Below are 21,388 nucleotides of genomic sequence, written 5' to 3'. Positions count from 1 at the left end.
CCACTCTGACAACAGAATAGGATGAAACTCAAAAGCAACATTAAATTTAAAAAACACAACAACTATGAACTCAAGTTGATATTTTGAAGACAATGGAATGATATTGCAAGAAATTCTAAAATTTCATGCAGAATACGTCTACAATACAAAGCACAAACAGTCTTGGGGGGGGGGGGAAGACCAGATGGAATTGCTTAAGATACACAATCATCTTGACATAAAGACTTCATAAATGTTTAGCCTGACTGCTACTGATTAGTGTTAACATTCACTTCTCTTTCAAGATGCCATTCATTTTTATTCCAAGTATGTGTATGGTTCCAGACAAGTTAGGTTCCAAAAGAAACATGGTAGCAAAAGGGTAAGAATTTTCTTTCCTATTTTTAGATAATAAATTAGTTTTTGCTTTGACTAGTTGATGAGATGTGTAATCTTGTTAAAGCAAGATGGTGTTGATTCTTTCTGAATACCTTGTTTCCATCAGGGTTGTGGATTACAGTAGTTTGGGGCTCCTGAGTGAGAACAAAATAGAGAAAGAAACAGTAGCATTGGTAAGTACATTCTTTCTAGTGCCAAGGACAGAGCAGAGTGAGCCAGCTGACAAAAGTAAATAGTGACAAGAGCTAAAGCAATGTTAACTGCCGTCAGAAGATGCAGCGGACGAGATCTCTGATGAGAAGATCTCCCTCTCCAGCCCATGAGATATGACCCCGCCCTGCCCAGAAGCAGCATGCAAAAGACCTTATTCTTGATCAGCACACAGACAAGGCTTTGAAGCCTAGAGACTTGAAGAGGCACTCAACTGTTTCACTAAGTCTTCTGCCAGCTAGAGCTTTCATTTCTTCTTTAATGAGTGGCTTGCTAATGTCTATCCAATAGAAAACTGGCCAAGGACACTGGAGATAAAATTCTTTGAGATGATCTCAAATTATTTGAGAAGATACTTTTCAGTTGCATTGCTTTAAGAGCTGATTATGGTATCATTATAATTAACACATACCTGAATACCCTTGGAAAATCTAGAACCATCGGACCACACTTTAAAAACAACTATTCTAAAGAATTTATTTCAAAAGTCCATAAGAAATTCTAAGGAACATTTAAAGGGCTCTAGAGCTAACCACATTATCACTATAATTTGAGGCATGTAGTTGTTAAACTCTGTGTTAATTCATATCTAAAAAATAATTTCTGCTTTATGGACTATATGTACAGAATATTTGGCTGTAAAGTCATGCTGTTCCATGGAGAAAATGTTATTTTTCCTATTGCTTTCTATCAGAAAAGCAAAGAAATATTTCCAAGTAGAAAATAACACTCAAATAACTGATATTAAAAAAGGTTCAGTGTCAGCTGTGATCAACATTGTTTTTCACTAGCAGATAACCTTCTATCTTGATGTGTCCTTCCTTTACATGTTTTTAAATGAAGCCTTCTGGTTAACCCAAGTGAAATAATCTCCTGACACTTTTTATTCATTTAAAATAACAGTAAGAGAATAGCAAATAATTGAAAACATTTTTTAAAATCATAAATCAAAATATTAAATAGTTTGGAGAAAATATTAGGGAACTCAGAGCACTGAATGCCAGTATTCAAATTCTGATTTTAAACATAACACCATCTCAAAGTATTAAACCGATTTAGTTGTTCATTGGGTGGATTTGATTGTAATGGACAAAACTGGTTTCTATCGATAATTCAAAGTTCTATGCTATGCAATTTCATTCTTCGGATTAAAGTGAAACAGTAAAAATTTATTTTAGAACACAACAAACAAAAGCTTTAAATTATCCAGTGCCTCTTTATCTCAGAAAGTAGGGTCTTACAAAGCCCTGTTGTTTTTTAATAAGAGGGAAACAGGAGCTCTGAATAAGGTCCACTTTTATGCTGTCTAGCAATAATCCCTTTAGCTCTCCTCGATGTCAGCATTTACGTAATGAAAAGAAGAAACCATTGTTTGCACAATCTAGAACTATCATCAGAAGAAGAGCTAAGAGCGACCAAAGCGCATTCTACTGTACTTCTAAGGCAGCATGCAACGGTTTCAACTACAGAGGCCACAGCTATCAGTACAATGTTCAACGATGGAATGAGATCATCTCATGTTAGAAACACACTGCTTGACAACTATCTTAACAAAAAGAAGAAGAAGAAAAAAAGAAATGAACTTTTGTCATGTCTTAGAAAGCAAAAATAAAAACAGACAACCCAACAAAAGAAAATATTTACATATGTATCTATAAAGTGAAAGCAAATGAGAGAAACAACAAAAAACAGTAAAGAACTTTAGAAGGGTTACAAAGAGTCCAGGTATACCAGCGCCGGGGTAGGAATATTTTCTTTGGGGCTGGTTACCACGTTGGCTTTGTTGTTTATCTGTGGGTATGCAGAAAATAGAAACAGAGATGCCTTAAACCCCTTGGTAGCCAATGTCTCTACACGTAGCATGTCAACATGGAGATAGAGACATGAAAATAAAGGGCCACTGGAGATGCCCGTGAGAGACACTGCGATGACTGCCGGGAAATGACGATCACTTCTAGTCTCCGCTGGTCACACACAGGCTGGGACCGTGTCTGGGATGGTAGAATGACAAAGCAGACTTGGCCGTGCCACCTTTGCAAATAGACACAAGCTGCTTCAGTGGCGCTCCAATCAGGCTTTAGAGTATGAAATGAACATAACCCTTTTTCATACTCTTCCAGTTGGATTCTGTTTCCAGGCTTCCAATTGTTCACTGTTACGAATACATTCCTTTTGCTTTTTCATTTTATTCTTGAGCCTGAAGTCACACATAGACCATCTTTCTCTGGGGAGCCATCCTTACTTTGTCTAGTAGGTATCCGATTAAAAACTTAGATCTTCTGATGAGATGCAGGTATTACCATATTTAAAAAAAATGATAAGTCTAAGGTCTCCTCTAAAAGTTACACCTTCAATTATAAATGAGGAAATCAAACTCTACTATATGCTCAATGTAAAAGGACTTTTTAAAAAATAATTGTTTGGGAGGAAAATACTATTTTCTGTCAAAGTGCTATTTCTATCACTGAAGAATATATTTGGTAACATTATTCCCCTGCTTGAATATTACTGGATCTGACCTTAAAGAGGAGATCATTACTATTGTGGCTTCCACATGGTGAAAACAACACAGGGGGTCAGTAAGTATCATAATGTCCCACAGAGAAGATTCTTTGCAGCCAAGTGGCCACTTGAAACTACAATTGAGTTTGAGTATTAAAGAATCAAAGACTAAAAAGTAATAATCAACATTATCTTAAACTCATGCATAACAACTTACGTTATGATTACCAAAACAAAAATAAACATAAGCGTTCATTTTCTTATACTTTATCATCTAGGTATTTTCTTTATATATTATTTTCTAAAGGAATACACTCCCATAATTTTAATATAAATGTATTTAAGGACTTAATGAGAAATATATTCTGCATAAAACAAATGAATACACATGAGTATTTACAAGTGATCACACCAATTTAATTGTGTTTTGGGGAAGTCTATACTTCATACCTATTTATCATATCGAAACTAGCACTGAGAAGAAGATAGAGGGTAACAGAAATTAATTTAGGTATGGAAAATTTTGCTTTTCTATTTATTCACATTTGTGTGGTTATTGATATCAGTCTTATTTAAATAAACAGTAACACTGTGCTCCGTGACATGCAGAAAAAGAGAGGAAACTTTTCATTTCTCCTTTACTGGAAAACTCTTTAAATGTAAAATCATCAATCTATATTTTGCACATAAACATTTTTTTCTTTAGATCAAAGTGAACATAAAATTTGTGCAAGAGCTAAAAAGTGAGAAGACGGAATGGAGTCCATGAAACAGGGGTCAAAATTCAGTATTTATATTAGTACAGGGTACATGAGAAAGGGTACACACAAAAATAGTTTCTTATTCAGGAGAGTGCTTGGCAAAACGTAGCTGGCTTCCTGTCCAGTCATGAAGGGCACTTCTGATTAAAGTCCCACATGTATGTAATAGGCTATATTTAGCTTGTATCAGTGAATGCAAATGAAAGAGAAATGTTCGGAGATACTTTCATTTCTGATTTAAGATACCTGATTTCTTTTCTGGGATGTAGTTGCCAAGAACTGCTTTGTTTTAGTGAAAATGCCCCACATGCACACCTGTTCACACTAACTTACCTGCACAAGCACACACACACACACTGCTACACACACTCACACATAGATACATGTTATACACACACTGTCATCTCTTCCAAACGGAAGCCATTCTCTCTAGAGGAGCCATCCTTTTATTGTCAGCTATGGGAAACATGAGTCTACGTACCTCAACCATCACCTTCGGTCATGTTTAAATGTGCAGTTGAAAGCTTTTTCGTTAATGTGCAAATTAACTTAATGATCATTTTTTACTATGGGAAATCTTTTGGAGGTATATGTAACATTAATTAATTGAAAAGTAGTAAGAGAATTTCTAAGTAAGAGGCCAGAAGAACTTCCATTCACAGAGTCAAATATATATATGGGTTCAACTAGAGCTATCTTTTAAGCATGTAAGAACTCTAGCACTTTTGTCTATTAATGTAATTATTTTATATTATGGAAGCAGAGTATTTTTCTTTTTTAAAAAAACCTGAATTGAACCAGATATTTCTACGATGCGCTACTGAATTACTCTTAAGAGACATGGGTATGATATTCCTATTTCTCAAGTGTTGAACTTATTAATTTTTGAGGTTAATGAACATTTCCTTTAAAGGTACTTAACTAGGGTGAGTCCATTGTGAGATCCCTTTTATATTCTTCATAAACTCCACGGTGAATGTATTATGTGTGTCTGAACTGAGAATCACTTCTGTTTTAGCAATAGGAACATCATTTTAAAAATAATCATCTAGTGTTCCTTCAGTTATCAGTAAACAGACATTAATTATGTCATGGTCTTTTTATTTTCAAAGAGAAAATTGGACTTTGTCCTTGTAAAAGATCCAATCAGTCTATAGCCATATGGATATGAGTTGAACTTTTTACATATTTAAAAATTCAGTTTCAGAGAAAAACAATATAATGTGTAAGTGGAGTCCTGTGTTTTTTGATAGTTGATTAACACCAACCCGTAATGGTCCTACACTTTCTCTATTGATAGTGGCTTACATGAGTGAGACTGTTTTCTTCCTAAGTGTGAGTTTTCACAAGAGGAGCAACCTGGCAGGTGGAGATCCTCACCACCCTCTGAACACTCGAACTGGACTTCCTTTTCTGAATTGACCAGTCCAAGAGAAAGGAAAAGAAAAATATATGACCAGTTGAATTTAAAGTTCAAAGCACGGAGTACAGAATAATTTTGTTTTTAAAGAGGAGTGTAAGCGGACTAGAAGAAGAAAATTTCTGGAAATGTTTCTTTACTATAAGAATAGTAGTGAAAATAAATTCCACAGGAACTCTGAGTTCTCCATCACCAAACAGTACAGAAAAACCCAGGAGAAGAAAATATTTGGAAAATTAAAATACCGCATTTCCTCCAATGTACTATTGGGAAAAAGGGAACAAACATAAACTGTCATTATTGAAACCTAAATTGAATAAACTAAGCAGGAGAAAGATAAAATTACAGGGTGAAGAAAACAATTGGTAAGTGGGTAAGTGGAAATGCCATCCTAATGGGAATCTCAGGTGTAAGGTCACCAGCATTCGGGAAATGTCCAGGTTTCACACAATCAGAGTGTGAAGAAATGACTGGGCATGAACATTTGAAATGACAACTGATTTTTTATGTTATATTTTCAATAGGAACCGACCATTTGACTTTGGGACAAGTTCAAATGTTAGAATATTAATTAATTCCCAAGAACGTTGAAGTGTTGATGAGGAATGTATGCATCTGTCCTTGGAAGAGAAAGAAAAAGATTAAAGAAATAAAACATTTAGGTGGTAAGTCTGGAAAGATAACAAACATCATTATGCAAATAGAAGGTTACATTCCATCAAAAGCAAATCCCCTTGAAGCAAAATACAATCAGTAGAAAATAAATTGCATTATTTTGGTCAGAAATCCAAGAAAGTCAAAATATCCTGCTGTTATTTTTCTTGGAAGATTTTTATAAGATTTGTGCAGAATATTCACCTTGAATATTTGTTAATACCTTATGAGAGAAACACAGGAACAATTAGGACCTTTATAAAAAATGCCCAAGCAGAGAAATTTTAGTCATTTGATGTTATAGTTTCCATATCCAATGTGAGGTTTTTTTTTAAAGGTTATGTACTTCAGCAGCCTTCAAAAACACATAGCATCATTCATGATTTGCAAAAACATTTGGTTTTATAGATTTTCAGGTCACCATGGACGGAGATTTGGGCAGAGAGGATGTAGACATTCAGTTTCTACAGGAACTCTGTACTGTATACAAGTGGGTTTTTTTTCATGATTACTTACTATATAATCAGATAGACAAATATATTTCTTGGTGTAAATGTTAGTCATCTTTGTGTATTAAATTATTTCGTATTTCAACCTGCATCCTTTATCAGAAACTATAAAAAATACAAGTCGCACAGACTTAAGACTTATATTTCACATTTAAAAATGATTCAACATCTGCAAGTCAGAAATGGATTAGGAGCACCTGTTTAACTTACCTTCACTCCATCCGGTTTCTTCAACAAACTTTTGGCTGCTGCAAAATGAGAGTAAAGTCAGCTTAGTGAAGTCTCCTTAGAAACCCATGACCAGGCAGCAAAACAGTCAGGTCTCCTTCTACCCACCTCTGCTCAGTGACGGCCAACATAAGCCAAGTTATCAAGGTCACACTGATGAGCGCGAGCTTATAGGACATTGAAACACAGTATCCCTTTTCTTGGTTTGCCACAACAAATTGAGAATTAAATTCTTAGGTACTTCATTGGGTATAATGGAACAGTTTGCCAGTTGTGTTACTGGACTTTATTTCACTGGTGGTTGCGAAAAGGATACTGGAACTTTAACTGGACTATCCTTTTGTAATCCAGAAAGTTGGCATCAGTCTGAGACATCAGCTGACAGATTGTATTACATGTTCATTCGCACCACAAGTATGGTGGCCATGTCAGTTCTGCCATTTTAAGACCCTCTTTCTAGAGGCTGAACACTCATTTGGAACAATTTGCTCTGACTAAATAACCTCTTTTTTTTTTCTTTTTCTTTTCTTTTTTTTATTTTAGCGTATTATGGGGGTATAAGTGTTTAGGTTACATATATTGCCCATGCTAAATAACCTCTTTAACATATTTCTGAAATCAGCCAATTTCAGTTTTACAAAAAATATTAACTGTATTTAAGTGAAATGGCGTATTATTGACCTAGAGCAAATTTCCAAAATGCTTAGTCCATCACTTTTTTTTAAAAAATGGCATCATTGGCCAGGCGCGGTGGCTCACGCCTGTAATCCTAGCTCTCTGGGAGGCCGAGGCGGGCGGATGGCTCAAGGTCAGGAGTTCAAAACCAGCCTGAGCAAGAGCGAGACCCCGTCTCTACTATAAATAAAAAGAAATTAATTGGCCAACTAATATATAAAGAAAAAATTAGCTGGGCATGGTGGCACATGCCTGTAGTCCCAGCTACTCAGGAGGCTGAGGCAGGAGGATTGCTTGAGCCCAGGAGTTTGAGGATGCTGTGAGCTAGGCTGATGCCACGACACTCACTCTAGCCCGGGCAACAGAGTGAGACTCTGTCTCAAAAAAAATAAATAAATAAAAATAAAAATAAAAACGGCATCATGTATTCTTTTATACTTCAAAATCAGAATACAAAGGCTTCATAAACAAAAGCCTTTACATTGAAAAGGTAAAAATCATAAAATTTGAGACAAGATATAAAACAAAAGGAAATCTTCAAATAAATCAGAGAAATCCTAAAGCATATGGTCTTACGTGAAACTTCACTGTTTTATTTTTTGATGGGGAGTTTTTATCATTCTTTTTGTTACCAAACTTCTTTAGTGTAATTAAAAAGGTGAAGTCGTCTCTTCAAAATATATTCTTATGAATGGGTACATACACAGTGAACAGATAATATAACTGTCAACGACAATTAGTATGTCAGGTGTAGAACGCATGAATATGCAGGACAAAGTACACACTTATGATCCCATTTAATGTTAACTATGTATAATTATTTAAGAATATCCCCAAAGAATTTGGCATCAGAAGTGAAAATACCTAGCTAGAATAGAACTGCATGAACATGTAATTTCCTGACATTCATTTGATCTGGGACATTATTTTGACATCACTTTGGCAAAATTTTAAATTTATTTAAAAGGTACAAAAAATGTTAATTTTTATTTAGTTTTTAGCAACACAGCTATTAATTTATTATTAATTGAGATTGTAAGAAATAGTAGCCTTAGCTATAGTACTGTTTGCCTGGAGCTGAAAAGCAACATTAAGTATCCTCTGTGGCAGTTAATAGATTAGAAAGCAAACTCAGAATAATTGGAATTGCAGTAGCAAGCAAAGAGAAGACAATGATTCAGGGTAAGCAGGGATTTGGCCTGGGAGATGCAGAAATGTCCCTGTTGGTTACTCTTCACCTTACCTCACAAGAAATACATTCCACATAAAGGGAGAAAAGAAAAAACAAAAACAACTTTATAACCATATACTTCTGGACAAATTACTGTAAAGCACATGTTTGGCAATGAAATAGAATGAATAAGATACTCAAAACTCAAATGCAATTTCAAGTACAAGATGTTGTAACTGGGTCTAATGTTATTCAGTTGGTTTGGAAGTGATGAATTGAAAAAAAAAGTTTGCTTTTTATGCTACGACATTCAGAAATGATACAAAATCCACGCATTAGTCATGAGTTTTTAGTTTACAGGATGATGGATGAACAGGAAAATGTGAGAAAAACAAAAAGCTTCCATATATGGTATGTACATTAATAAAGGCCCAATTTATGCCTAACAGTGTATTTAACACTTTAACAAAATACACAATTTTAATTCTGGAGATTTTTTTCTCATGTTAGTTTGCCATTAACAATTTATACTATAAGAATTTATAACAATTTGCGCTACCTTTCAGTGATTCAGTAATTACTGGGCCACTGTGATATATAAATTTATTTGAATATAGTATATATTAGTTAATATTTAATGTATGGCATTGGACTCACATAAATGTCAACTATATTAAGCAAGTATTTATAAAACAGGTAACTTGACAAAAGCAGCAACAAGGTTTTATTACACTAAACAAACTGGACAATATACAAACAACTGACCAACACAGTCCCTCAATTTGGAGACTTATTGTACTATTATTATTGTTGGTGGTTTTTAGCAGCCTTTGGAAGGCCTCTTATGGTTTCACATAACCTATAACTAAATGCAAAGTGGGGGAAAAGGTGACCACTTAATAGAGTGGTAAATAATAACTAGAAATTACTTGCAGAATATTTAATAAATGGATCATTACCTGATGGCACTATAACACCCAGGCTAAATATGTAGCAGGAAGTAAAATAAAGAATTGAAGAAATAGCTAGATAATTTGATGCTGCAGGTCACTGTTATGTAAACAATATGCAAACTAAAGTGGTAGTATTTTTGGCACTAAAGTTGGACAAGTGTTCCAAGTCTGAAGCGCCAAGCAGTAAGTCTACCACGTGCAGCTTGACTGTTGCTCCAGTTCCTTCTCATGCACAAGATTGCATAGCATTCACAAAAACTTCACTTTTGGAAACCTAGACCTTTGAGCTAATCTATCAAAGAAGGAGCCTCCAAGACGCAATTTGTGGAAGTAATACATCCTTTATCTCTGTTTTGGAGAGTCACTCCTACAATAAAAAATGCCTTGGCTGCTTTTAGCCCATTATTTAACACGCTTATTTTTACCCTGAAATCATTTAGAAGAACGTTTATTGTCCTATGATAGTGCTCAGTGGAAGGTTCTGTGTAAATTCTTGGGTTAGATACCTTTGACAGTTGTAATCATGCTTCCAGCATGCTGAGACACTACTGTACTTCCAACAGAACCTAGGCCTAAGAGAATTGTGTTTCTCAATAAAGGTCTTCTTTTTAAAATCTTGCTTTTTGGGATTCCCTATGAAAATGAGACAAAAAACCCCTTATTCATAGTTATTACTTTATGAAATTTCAGTTAATAAATTCTAGGTTCAGAATGCTGAGCTTACAAATGAGGGAGTCCATATGTCCACAACTTGTGCACACTCCAGCACTGGACAGATGGTTTCTGGCTGGGCCCCAGCACTGAGTACTGGCCGGAGCACCTGGGGCACTCTTGTGAGGGGGGCAGGCCTGGGGGCTCAGACAGCCCCCGGGCAGGTTGCTAATGGCAGCCACAGGCATGGAAGGAATCTATGCCACACAGTTTCCGTCTCTGAACAATGGTATTTATTTTAAATTATTAGATTCTTTTTTTTTTTTTTTAATTCCAAAAAGACAAAAAAAAAGACTACTTAAAGAGGAGAGCAGAGGATTAGGGGCAGAGTTCTTAATGCATGTACCTGAAAAATTCCTCGTAGCCAGCATGGTTGTCAAGATGGCGCCCTGTCAAGGAAATAAGAACGCAAAATCAGTGCTGCCCCTGCAAACCTTCGACCTAACCGACACACAGTTCTTGATAACAGAATCTTCTCCTGGCCTTAATATTAGTTAGGGGATTTTGATGGTTTGTTTTTGTTTTTTGGTTTCCCGAGAGTCACAGGCCTGCGTCTCTCGCGGTGCTGGGACCGCCCGCCTGTGTGGGCCAGATCCGGATTATCAAACCGCACAGCTGTTTCCCACTGAAGGGGGGACCCCCACACGTGCTGCCACACTGACTTCAGCTTTTCATCATAGGTGTAGATTCAGCATAGATCCTAGTGTAGATTCTGTTTTCCCAAGCCCCAGAAAAAGAATCCTAAGGGCATTGAGGTCTACACATTGAATAGCCTTTGTAAAAGTTACTTTCCTCACATAGGATTTCATTTCTCACCCTGCCGAGAATCTACTTCCCCGCAAAAACGTAACATGTCTTACCTTTAGTTTTCTTCTGGCATTGAATTTCTTCAAGCAGTCCACAGTCTCCTGCCTGTGCATCATGGACGCGACAGTAGAGCGTTGCTGGAAGGCGAGGAGAAAGAGTGACTTAACTGAGGGTGTCTAAAACAGTCCAAGAATGACAGCGTCTTTGACTTCATCAAACCTCTGCGAGTGGTGCTTCACCATATCCTCAGTTCGTAAGTCTTCAATGGCCAAAGTTGTCTAAAAATACAGACTGACTTTGCCAAGACTACTGGTGACTATGATGCAAAATTTGTGCATATAAAGTGTAGAAATGAATATCAGCAATTTCCCAAGTTATTCTTCTTTCAGTGTCTTTAATCCCTTTTTTTATTGGGCTGCCTTTCATTTACTTAGCACTGTGCTGATGGCCTTAACATTTGATACTCATCCTTAGAAACTGACTGAGGTCTCTAGACGACCCTTATCTCTACCCGCAAGTTTCACATTACTGTTCTTAGTATTTCTAAAGTATATTCAGACTACTACAGCCACTGTTTTATGCAATGAAGCTCTATTCTCAGCTTCCAAACCTCACACTTGTTTTTAATGCTGCCTAATGGTAAATGAACTTTGTCTAATCCTTCCTTCTGGGACACATTTAATCTTCGTGCTATTTTCTTAACCTCTGTTCATGAGTATTGTCAATAATCAATATGCGGAATCCTCATTCCTTGTGTTATTTATTGTAGGCAATATTTATTTAACAATATATGCAAATCAGACTGCTACTTAAAGTGGCATTTTTCACCATGATAGAATTCATTTTCTTAAATACCTTGAGTCAAACATTCATTCATTTTGAGTTTCATTTTTTTCTGCAAAATTATTATTATTATTATTATTATTTTTTTTTTTTGAGACAGAGTCTCGCTTTGTTGCCCAGGCTAGAGTGAGTGCCGTGGCATCAGCCTAGCTCACAACAACCTCAAACTCCTGGGCTGGAGTGATCCTTCTGCCTCAGCCTCCCGAGTAGCTGGGACTACAGGCATGTGCCACCATGCCCGGCTAATTTTTTTTTATATATATATCAGTTGGCCAATTAATTTCTTTCTATTTATAGTAGAGACGGGGTCTCGCTCTTGCTCAGGCTGGTTTTGAACTCCTGACCTTGAGCAATCCGCCCGCCTCGGCCTCCCAAGAGCTAGGATTACAGGCGTGAGCCACAGCGCCCGGCCTTGCAAAATTATTTTTTAAGCTATGAAAAAACATTAAAGGAGAGTTGATTTTTTTCATTTTAGCTCCTCAGGTTTTTGGAGAACTGTTACTTACACAGATCCATGGGTGCTTCAGTGCCTCTGAAGCTGTGATACGTTTGGCAGGGTTGATAGTCAGCATTTTATTGATGAGGTCTTTGGCTTCCGGAGTCACTGTGTCCCATTCTGGTGATGGAAACTGCAAAAATATAAATTTATAAAGAGTTTAAAAAATAGACATACTCCGTAAAACAGGGAAGAGCCAAATACATAAATTATTTCCTTACTGGTGAATTTCTTCATACATTTACTTTTTGTGTAAGTTAAATTGTGTCTAAAAAAGATAAATTGATCCAGATATATTCCTCCCCCTATGTAGACAGCTATATATATTAAAGAGTATCTGACAAGGGACCAACATATGTACTAAGTTAAATATTATATGTAGTAAAATATATTTTAAAACTCAGAAAAACAACTTAAGAATGTTCTATTCCTTTCAGAGTGCCTTTGCTTTGATCTGAAAATAAAATTTTATGTAATCTTGGTCAGAGTTGTTTGCAAAACTCAAAGCTAAGAGGTTATTAGGTGTATCAATGTCATCATGCTTTTATGCCAAGATTCAAAATGAGGTGTTATACGCTTTCACAGTTCATGAGCAGGAATAGCAGAGATAATAAAACAGCTTTAATTCCTGTGCCAAAATTGACCCATTGATCGTGGCTGCCTGGAAAGCTGTAGTGAGAAGAACCCGAGACTACAAGGGCTTGAGTAGGATTTCATTTCAACACTTCAAGAAGGTTAATCTACCTAATTACAAATTTCACCAAAGTATATGAAAGTAACCAAATCTCATAGCTTTCAGAAGGAATCCATTTTACATTAGTAACTATATGATGAAGCTACTTATAGTAACTTTAAGTTATTTATTTCTGAAAAGATAATTATTTAACCTTCCTTTCACATAATTAGCATATTTAGTAGAAATATTATTCTTCACCGGTTAAGAAAAATTTAAATCACATTAGTTGCTAAATCACAGAATACCAGGTTCTTTTCCCAATTCATGAATTTTTATAGATAATCCTGAAAAACAAAGCTGTTGTTACTCTGTCATAAAATCAAATTTTTCCACTTTTAGTAGTTATAAAATGGGCACTTGTGACCCACTGGTAAAATGCAACATGGGAAAAATGATATTGTCTCTTTAATACCTGTAATTTTGGCCAGTTTAACAATCATCATTTTTTAATTCCAGACGTTTCTCTTTCACAGTTGTAAAAATGTGCTAACTATTAGCAATCACTGAAGAAACACTTAAGGCTGCTTTGTAATGTTGTGCAGGTCTTCTGATAGCAAACTAGGGGCAGGTTCAGCCTTAAGAAAGGGGGACCTTTCCCTTGGTTTTCTCGTTTTCACAAAGCCACCCTCTGTGCTGACCAGGCAGTGCATTTGTAGGGCTCTGGCTGCCCAGACAGGGGCCCTAGTTCTAGTGTGTAAAGATGGGGAACATACTAGCTGTGGCTACGTAAATAATAATTTGGTCCATTCACTAGTCTGGGAAAAACAGAATGCTTCAAAATACATTTCAAATTCTTGATAACTGATATAGACATCCCCCTAAATAGAACATTTTAAGAGAAATGCATTGACAAGTTCATGAGACCCGACAGAATATATAATAATACAGAGTTTTTATATTTTCTCCTTTCACACCCATATTAAGCTTTTCCCTCGTGCACAGAAGGTGGACCCAATCCTGCCTATTCCCTAGTTTCCCTACTGGGTAGTACATGGAAAGCAGCCCCAGACCCCGCAGCCTGATTTTCAGAAGGCTGTACGAGGGGAGACCAGAGGACGGGGATAAATCGTATTTGCCGAAATATTTATCAAAGGAGGGCCAATGATATCAATGAACACAAAGGGAAGCCATAAATAGAAAGTAAATAAATCCTTCCTCTTCAAATTCTGAACTTAATTCATGAATGTGTATATAAGCTTACTTTCAAATATTCTTAATTCTAAGTTAAATGTATTTAATAGAATTGTGATTTTCAGATATTTTTCAATTGGGAAATCCATTCTTCAAATGAAAGCTTGCACAGTAGGGCCATTAGATAAACAAAGACAAAAAACAAAACAAACAACCACCAAAATTGATATAGTGGAATGCTGTTCTATTTGATATACGGATCACTGCAAAGTATTACTGATATATAATTTAAAATTATGTAATAGACATTTGAGAATATAATTCAACTAAAGAGGCAGTAATCATTTCTGATTTTCATGTTTTAAAATGCACTACGATCTGAAAATTCTGACAAGCAAAATTCTCTTCCTCAGAGAATTCAAACGGCTTTTCTTTCAATTTTAGGATAGTGAACTAAGAGGAAATGCAAACTGAATACATATACTACATTTTTTTCCCTCTTTCCTCTCCCTTTCCCTAAGAAAGAGGGAAATAATAAGGGGAAATTAGTGAAAATGATGGTTAAAAGAACAGTGAAAAAATTTGGCTCTTGGTCAGGGAACAACAAAAAAAAAACACCCTCATCTAAAGGTATGCGGATACTCATCACGTACATCATAAGCCCCAGCCTTGATCTGCTGGTAGAGTCTGTGCTGGTCTTCATCCCAGAAGGGCGGGTACCCCACCAGTAGAATATAGAGAATGACACCTGCAGGAGACGAGCATATTAACATAAGGTAAGCGACACAGACGATCATAAATTAAATGCGGCCGATCCACAGTGATACTCAGCTGTACTCAAAATAGAGGAAGCTGGATTGTTGGAAAACTTCAGAGAGATGCGTTATGATCTATTCTAGAACACTGTGTAGAGGGTGAATTCTCCTCTTCCTACGCTCATAAGCTCTGACCCTGTGTCAGTGAACACAGGGACCAAAGAATCCTAAAGAAGCATGGCAGGGCAACCTCTAAAGACAAAACTCACCTGCCATTTTGAGTCACACATTCTTTGGCCTTCCTGAGATTTTGTTTATAGATGGTCTCCCTGCACTCCTTATCTCTGTAAGCGCTGTGATTTTTGTCACTGCGTAGGTTGAAGTTTAAAAACTGAACATGTTACTTATTTCCTCCTAGTCATTTTGCTGGTAATTAGGACATTTTGTTGAGTGATGGTGTCCTGGTTATAAATTCATGCTCTAAATAGCCAGCATCCCTGGGAATGTGGATATCACATCAAGAGACAAAACCCTTTTCTTTTCAGTGATGTTAGTCTTCAAAAAAAGAGTTTTTTCAATCAAACAACTAAACCAACAATACTACAGAGGAGTATATATTGTAGGGAAGGGAAAGGAAAGAGGTGGGTGAGATTGCACATGAAATTCAAAGCAGTGAACACATAGCTGTAATACAATTTCGTATTTTTTTCATAAATCTGTAATTAATCGCAAATTAATTCAACCGACATCTGATTTAACTTTAAAAATTTTAAAAACATTCTGTATTTGCAGGCTTTCACTTTGCCCTGAAATCATATCTGCAGTCTACATGCCTCCTGGGGCCGTTCTGACACTGTGGTCTTCATTATCATCATATGTCCTTCCTGCTACCTCTCAAATACTTTATTCCCTGCTTAAGGTTTCTGGTTTCTTTTCTAGCTCATTATCCCAGAGGAAGGCTGTCATTCGTCTGACCTCTCCTGCTTGCTTTTCTCTGTCTGTGTTTCCTTAAGCTGGGAAACCTGGGGGAGAAGAGTAAGGCAGGTGACACTTTGGGCCTTGGGACGCCTTTTTTCCCCTGTCAGAGGTGGGCTCTTGGTTTCTGTATCTTTACTGTATCTCTAAAACATTTTAAACAACGTTCTTCAAAACAAAACAAAACAAAACAAAAAACTACTGAGGCTCTTATCTTACCATAAGGGAGTTAAACAAAAAAGACTATGGGCCAGGCGTGGTGGCTCAGGCCTGTAACCCTAGCACTCTGGGAGGTGGAGGCGGGCAGATTGCTCAAGGTCAGGAGTTCAAAACCAGCCTGAGCAAGAGCCAGACCCTGTCTCTACTATAAATAGGAAGAAATTAATTGGCCAACTAATATATAAATAAAAAATTAGCCAGCCATGGTGGCGCATGCCTGTAGTCCCAGCTACTCGGGAGGCTGAGGCAGGAGGATTGCTTGAGCCCAGGAGTTTGAGGTTGCTGTGAGCTAGGCTGACGCCATGGCACTCACTCTAGCCTGGGCAGCAAAGTGAGACTCTCTCTCTCAAAAAAAAAAAAAAAGACTATGAAGAAAATCACGATATACTGTTATCTCATCTTCACAACATAAAAATAATTTTTTCCATGTTTCATACATTATAGATTAATATGCATTCATTTAAATTTATTTGCATATCATTTTTAGTATCTGATATAAAGAGAGATCTAATGATAATAGTGATGATGAATGTGTGTGTGTGTGTGTGTCAGGACACACGTAGAACAGAAGCAAAATCTAAGTAATTTAGGCCTTCAGCTATGGATGGGTCAGTGGGTGAAGAAAAAAATTCACTTTGCAATGGCAAATAGTCTCTGCATCGAGCATGAACATTTTCCTAAGAAACATCTGGAGTTCAGCTATTATAAAATTACAAAAAAGACTGACAAGTGAGATCGTTAGCATTCTGAACCTAGGCAGTTCATTCCCGTGGATTAAGTCTGCAGTTGACACAGCAGACGGTGGCTTCTCTGGGAGGGAAGCTCACAGAGCCCCCTTCCCTGCGAAAAGCAGCCCATACAGACATCGATGCCCACAATTCAATTATCTGTGTGAGGAATTTCTGCCAAAAAATATATTTAAAAATAATAGCATACGTATAGGAGATTAAAAAAAAATCACAATTTTAGGTCCGAAGATGTAAAGAAGAAAACCCTCCACAGGCACTATTGAGTAGACTGATGTGAAACTGGCAATGCCTAGGACAATAAACATTGTTCTCTAAGCTTGCTCATTAGACTAGAGTCTAGGGCCTTTCTGAGTTAAGAGAAAACACTTTCCATTTTCTCAAAGCATAGAATTATGAGAGTTGGGACATAATGATACCATAATATTAATAAGTTTCATTATAGATGACATTTATTGAGCAGTCACCTGTGCTTTCATGCATTACCTCATTTAACCCTGGTACAATGCTATTAGGTAGGTAATTGCTACTATTAATATCTCCATTTCACTGATGAAGACACAAGGTTGAGAGGTTCAGTAACTGTTTTAGCCACTAGCAGGACTGAAGCCCTAAACATTCCCTACAGCCACTTTTTCTTAAGAAAAAGGTTATTTTTCTTATTGATCCTCTTAATTGTCTCATCTTGGATCAGTGTAAGCCTCTTTGAGTTGGCTCTGAGTCCCGTTAACACAAGCCCAGTGGCTTTTAATAGTTTCTTTTCTTTCTAAATACAACAAGACGCTCCTGGATCATCTTGTACTTTTCTTGATCCAGGCATGGAATCAGCTGCTACCACCGAAAGTTCTGGTTCCTTTTAGTGGTAACTGAGACCTTTTGGTATCTAGAGACCAAAATCGAGCATTTGCATATGTTCTGTGGTTTCTCCAAAAAGAGATAAATTGAGAAATGAGAGAGGAGACAGAGGAGTGGAAACTACAAACTAGGAGAAACTTAAGAGACCTACGAGACCAAACCCAATTATGACACATGAGGACAAACAGGAAAAATCACTGGATATTTTGATGATATTAAGCAATTATTACTAAATTTTAAGGTTGGCATTATTGTCATACTTTTTTTCCAAAAGGAGTCCTTTTCTTTCAGAGATACATTAGGGTATTTTTAGGTGTGCTGATGTGTCTGGATTTGACGAAGATAAGCTTGGGTGGGGACGAGCGGGGTGTGAACACATGCAGGAAGAGCGGCCGTCGGTTCACACTGTCCTCTCCCTTCATAGGGTTCGCGTGTTCCACTGCAAAGAGTTGGACTATTTTTGACAAAGTTGGTTCCCTATAACATTTAAAAATAGACACTAAAACTAGTTCTCATTATCTTATGTATATATCTGTGCTTGGGAGATGTTAGATATGTCTAACAAGAGTTTCGAGAAGCATCGATGACTGATTAGGTAGAAAGACTACAGCATCAAGAATATTCAAAAATGATTTTAATACAAATGAATGATCACTTTAATGATGAAACATTCTAAAGGCTCTTCTTTTAAAATGGGAGACAAAGAAAGGATGTTGGAAAACTGAGAAGTTAGTGGAAAGTTAAGGGAACGATCTGAGATACACACTTAATGTTCTCAGTAAATAATGGGGTACACTATGAGCGTACAAGCAAAATACACAGTTAACTATACGAGTGATAAGCATTTCTCTCTTACCTAGTAACACTACAAGCAAAAAACCATAGAGTTCAAATAGAGAAAGTGCTTAACCAATACTGTGTGAACAAAGAGCTAGAGGATTATTCCAGCAAGACATTTTTCATGGTGTGGAAGCTATCTGTGCCATGTGGTGATGGTGGCAACCTGACAGGCCTCTGTGCAGAGGCAGAGTGGGAACCAGGTAGACACCTGTGTCCATCTGTTTGACAGGGACAACTACTACATAAGAACGAAAGCACTGTGTCATTGGTTCTTTTGGTTTTGACTATTTTAGAGAAACCAGAAACTGACAGTTTTCATAGCAATCTTCTGAGAATAAAAATAAGGATAAATAATAAATGTCAACACCTCCAAAAATAAAAGGTACAAACGTCTGGCTGAGATATCTGTGCACCATCTGCAATGGACTGAATATTTGTGTTTCCCCAAAGTTTATATGTTGAAACCCTAATCCTAATGTGATGGTATTTGGAGGTGGGGCCTTTTGAGAGGTAATTAGTTCATGGGGGTGGACCTCTCATGACCAAGATTAGTGTCCTTATAAAAAGAGGCCAGGAAGCTGGTTCTCTTACTGCCATGCGAGGATACGACAAGAAGCTGGCAGTCTGGCACCCTGAAGAGGGCTCCCCCAGAAGGCAACCTGGCCATGCTGGCAGCCTGGTCTCAGCCTTTCAGCATCCAGAACTGTGAGAAATAAACCTCTGTTGTTTATAAGCCACCCAGTCTACGGTACTTTGTTACAGCTGCCTGAATTAAGGCTGTATGATATTCAGTTGTATGCAATGTGCCACATTGTGTTTACTCATTTAATCCAAATGCCAGTGGACATGTGGGTTCCTTCCATATCTCTGCTGTTATGAATAGTGCTGTTATGAATATAGGTATGCAAATATTTCTTCAAAATCCTACTTTCCATTCTTTTGTATCTATGCCCAGAAGTCGGATTGCTGGATCATGTGACTCTCTTAGAGAGTCTTATTCAATGGTTCGGGGTGGATTGCAGGAGGCTGCATTGTTGAGAGGGATTTCAGGTCACTCTGGAGCATGTGGTCTGTGGTTCACAGTTAGGGAAACCATACCTACTAAATCCAGAGAGATTCAGGAAAGGTATGAGTTGAGAGTAAGGGAATATTGGTAAAGACTATGATTGGGAGTAAGGCTTCATGACTTGAAGACTGTTGGAAATGCGAGTGATAAAAGAATGGAGGCAGAAAGCTTTGTCTGGGGGCGAACCTGAGATCAGCCCAGCATAAGGTAATCCCAGAATCGGTAATAGCAATCAATTGTGCAAAAGGCTTGGGATTTCATAGTGATAAAAGTGCCTGATACTGACTTACCCCAGCTGAAATATGCAAAGGCTAAGCCCCAGAAACCACACAATTTCCGCACCTAAATTCACCATGCAAGACGAGAAAAAACATATTCCATAAAATTTCAAAGGTTTGTCCAAAGTCATGGTACATTCTGTGACAGCCACTAATTTACCATGACTCATAACTGTTCAGAGTGATATCTAAATAAGGTAGAAAAGTAGTAAGACAACACACATGTACGTGGGTGAGAAGGGGCCAGTGTTTATAGGCTTGCATTTACTTTTTTCTTTTTCAGCTAAAGTGTAGAGGAAGCTCTGTTAAGAACCAGTGATCCAGTGACACCTATAAACATTTGTTCACCCCATTAAGGAATTATAGAGGCAGCTATAGATACACAAAAGCCATAAAAATCAATTTACTGTTGTTAATGGCAGAACATGGGCTATGTTCTTGCTTCATTAATGTCTATTATTTACTTTCCAGTAATGGACTAGCTGTTTTCAAAGACTGAGTACAGGTCAGACCATACTCTACGTGAGATCACAAAACCAAGGTAATGGTGGTACGTATTTGAGATTTCCTGTGTGCACATAATTGCATGTTTCTAATAAAAACAACGTACAAATTCCTTTTAGTCATTATGCCAGTGCTGTGCTTCACTCAGTTCTGTGTCAACTGCCAAAATGACAAAGAATCTGCTATAATGAGTGTTCATAGCTTAATTCCCATAGAAGACTAGCTGCCATTTTGCTAAAAGACTTGTCCTGCATTTCTTTTGTTATCCGAGTAGTGTCTTTTCTTACCACACAACCCCGTGTCTACTCTTGAAAAGAAGGAGCTATTTAGCAAGAGCTAGCGCTGAAAGAGAGTTTCCCTCAAGCCACAAGCAACCAAATAATGCGTGCATTACTGTGCGTATTACAATGGTGATGAGTAAGGGTACATCATCTTACAATCAAAGAGACTTTCGGTGACATATAATAAAATGGTGAAACAATTCCAAACCAATAGCAATGACCAAGAAATGGAACAAAAGAATTTATTATGATGTTCCCAGTGGTGGTGATTTGTCCCAAATATGTGATATTAGAATCCCTAAAACATATTCCTAGTTCGCTCTGTGATCCCAAATGCATTTTCTAGACACATAGTTAAAAGATGCACAGTCTCTAAAGCAGGGGTCCTCAAACTTTTTAAACAGGGGGCCAGTTCACTGTCCCTCAGACCGTTGGAGGGCCGGACTATAGTTTAAAAAAAAACTATGAGCAAATTCCTATGCACACTGCGCATATCTTATTTTGAAGTAAAAAAACAAACAGGCAAAAACACCCGCATGTGACCCGCGGGGGATAGTTGGAGGACGCCTGCTCTAAAAAGAATGGGAGTTGGTGTCAAATATGTGCTCTAACTGGGGCATGGCTCATCGTAAAGGAATTTGGCTGTTGCAGAACACAGTGTGAAAAAGGTGAAAGTAAGGATAG

At 37.2% G+C, this 21,388-nt stretch overlaps 1 protein-coding gene across 22 annotated transcripts in view; it reads right to left on the bottom strand.

Moving 5' to 3' along the window:
• Positions 1-21,388, bottom strand: part of CAMK2D (calcium/calmodulin dependent protein kinase II delta) — a 258,154-nt gene that overhangs the window by 39,630 nt on the left and 197,136 nt on the right. For 4 of the 22 annotated variants that reach the window (XM_012779780.3, XM_075998252.1, XM_020284493.2 and 1 more), the window contains exons 9-15: positions 14,839-14,933; positions 12,329-12,451; positions 11,033-11,116; positions 10,519-10,561; positions 6,645-6,682; positions 2,320-2,379; positions 471-512 (exon numbers count right to left, since the gene is read on the bottom strand). In XM_012779780.3, the coding sequence (XP_012635234.1) occupies positions 471-512; positions 2,320-2,379; positions 6,645-6,682; positions 10,519-10,561; positions 11,033-11,116; positions 12,329-12,451; positions 14,839-14,933 (485 nt within the window). The remainder of the gene's footprint in view (positions 1-470; positions 513-2,319; positions 2,380-6,644; positions 6,683-10,518; positions 10,562-11,032; positions 11,117-12,328; positions 12,452-14,838; positions 14,934-21,388) is intronic. The other 18 variants (XM_020284494.2, XM_075998257.1, XM_012779783.3 and 15 more) reach the window with 5 other exon arrangements.

Source organism: Microcebus murinus, chromosome 27 (genome assembly GCF_040939455.1).
Source record: "Microcebus murinus isolate Inina chromosome 27, M.murinus_Inina_mat1.0, whole genome shotgun sequence".
Lineage (NCBI taxonomy): Eukaryota > Metazoa > Chordata > Mammalia > Primates > Cheirogaleidae > Microcebus > Microcebus murinus.
The sequence above is the reverse complement of the archived record's forward strand: the minus strand, read 5'-3'. Positions and strand labels throughout refer to the sequence as shown.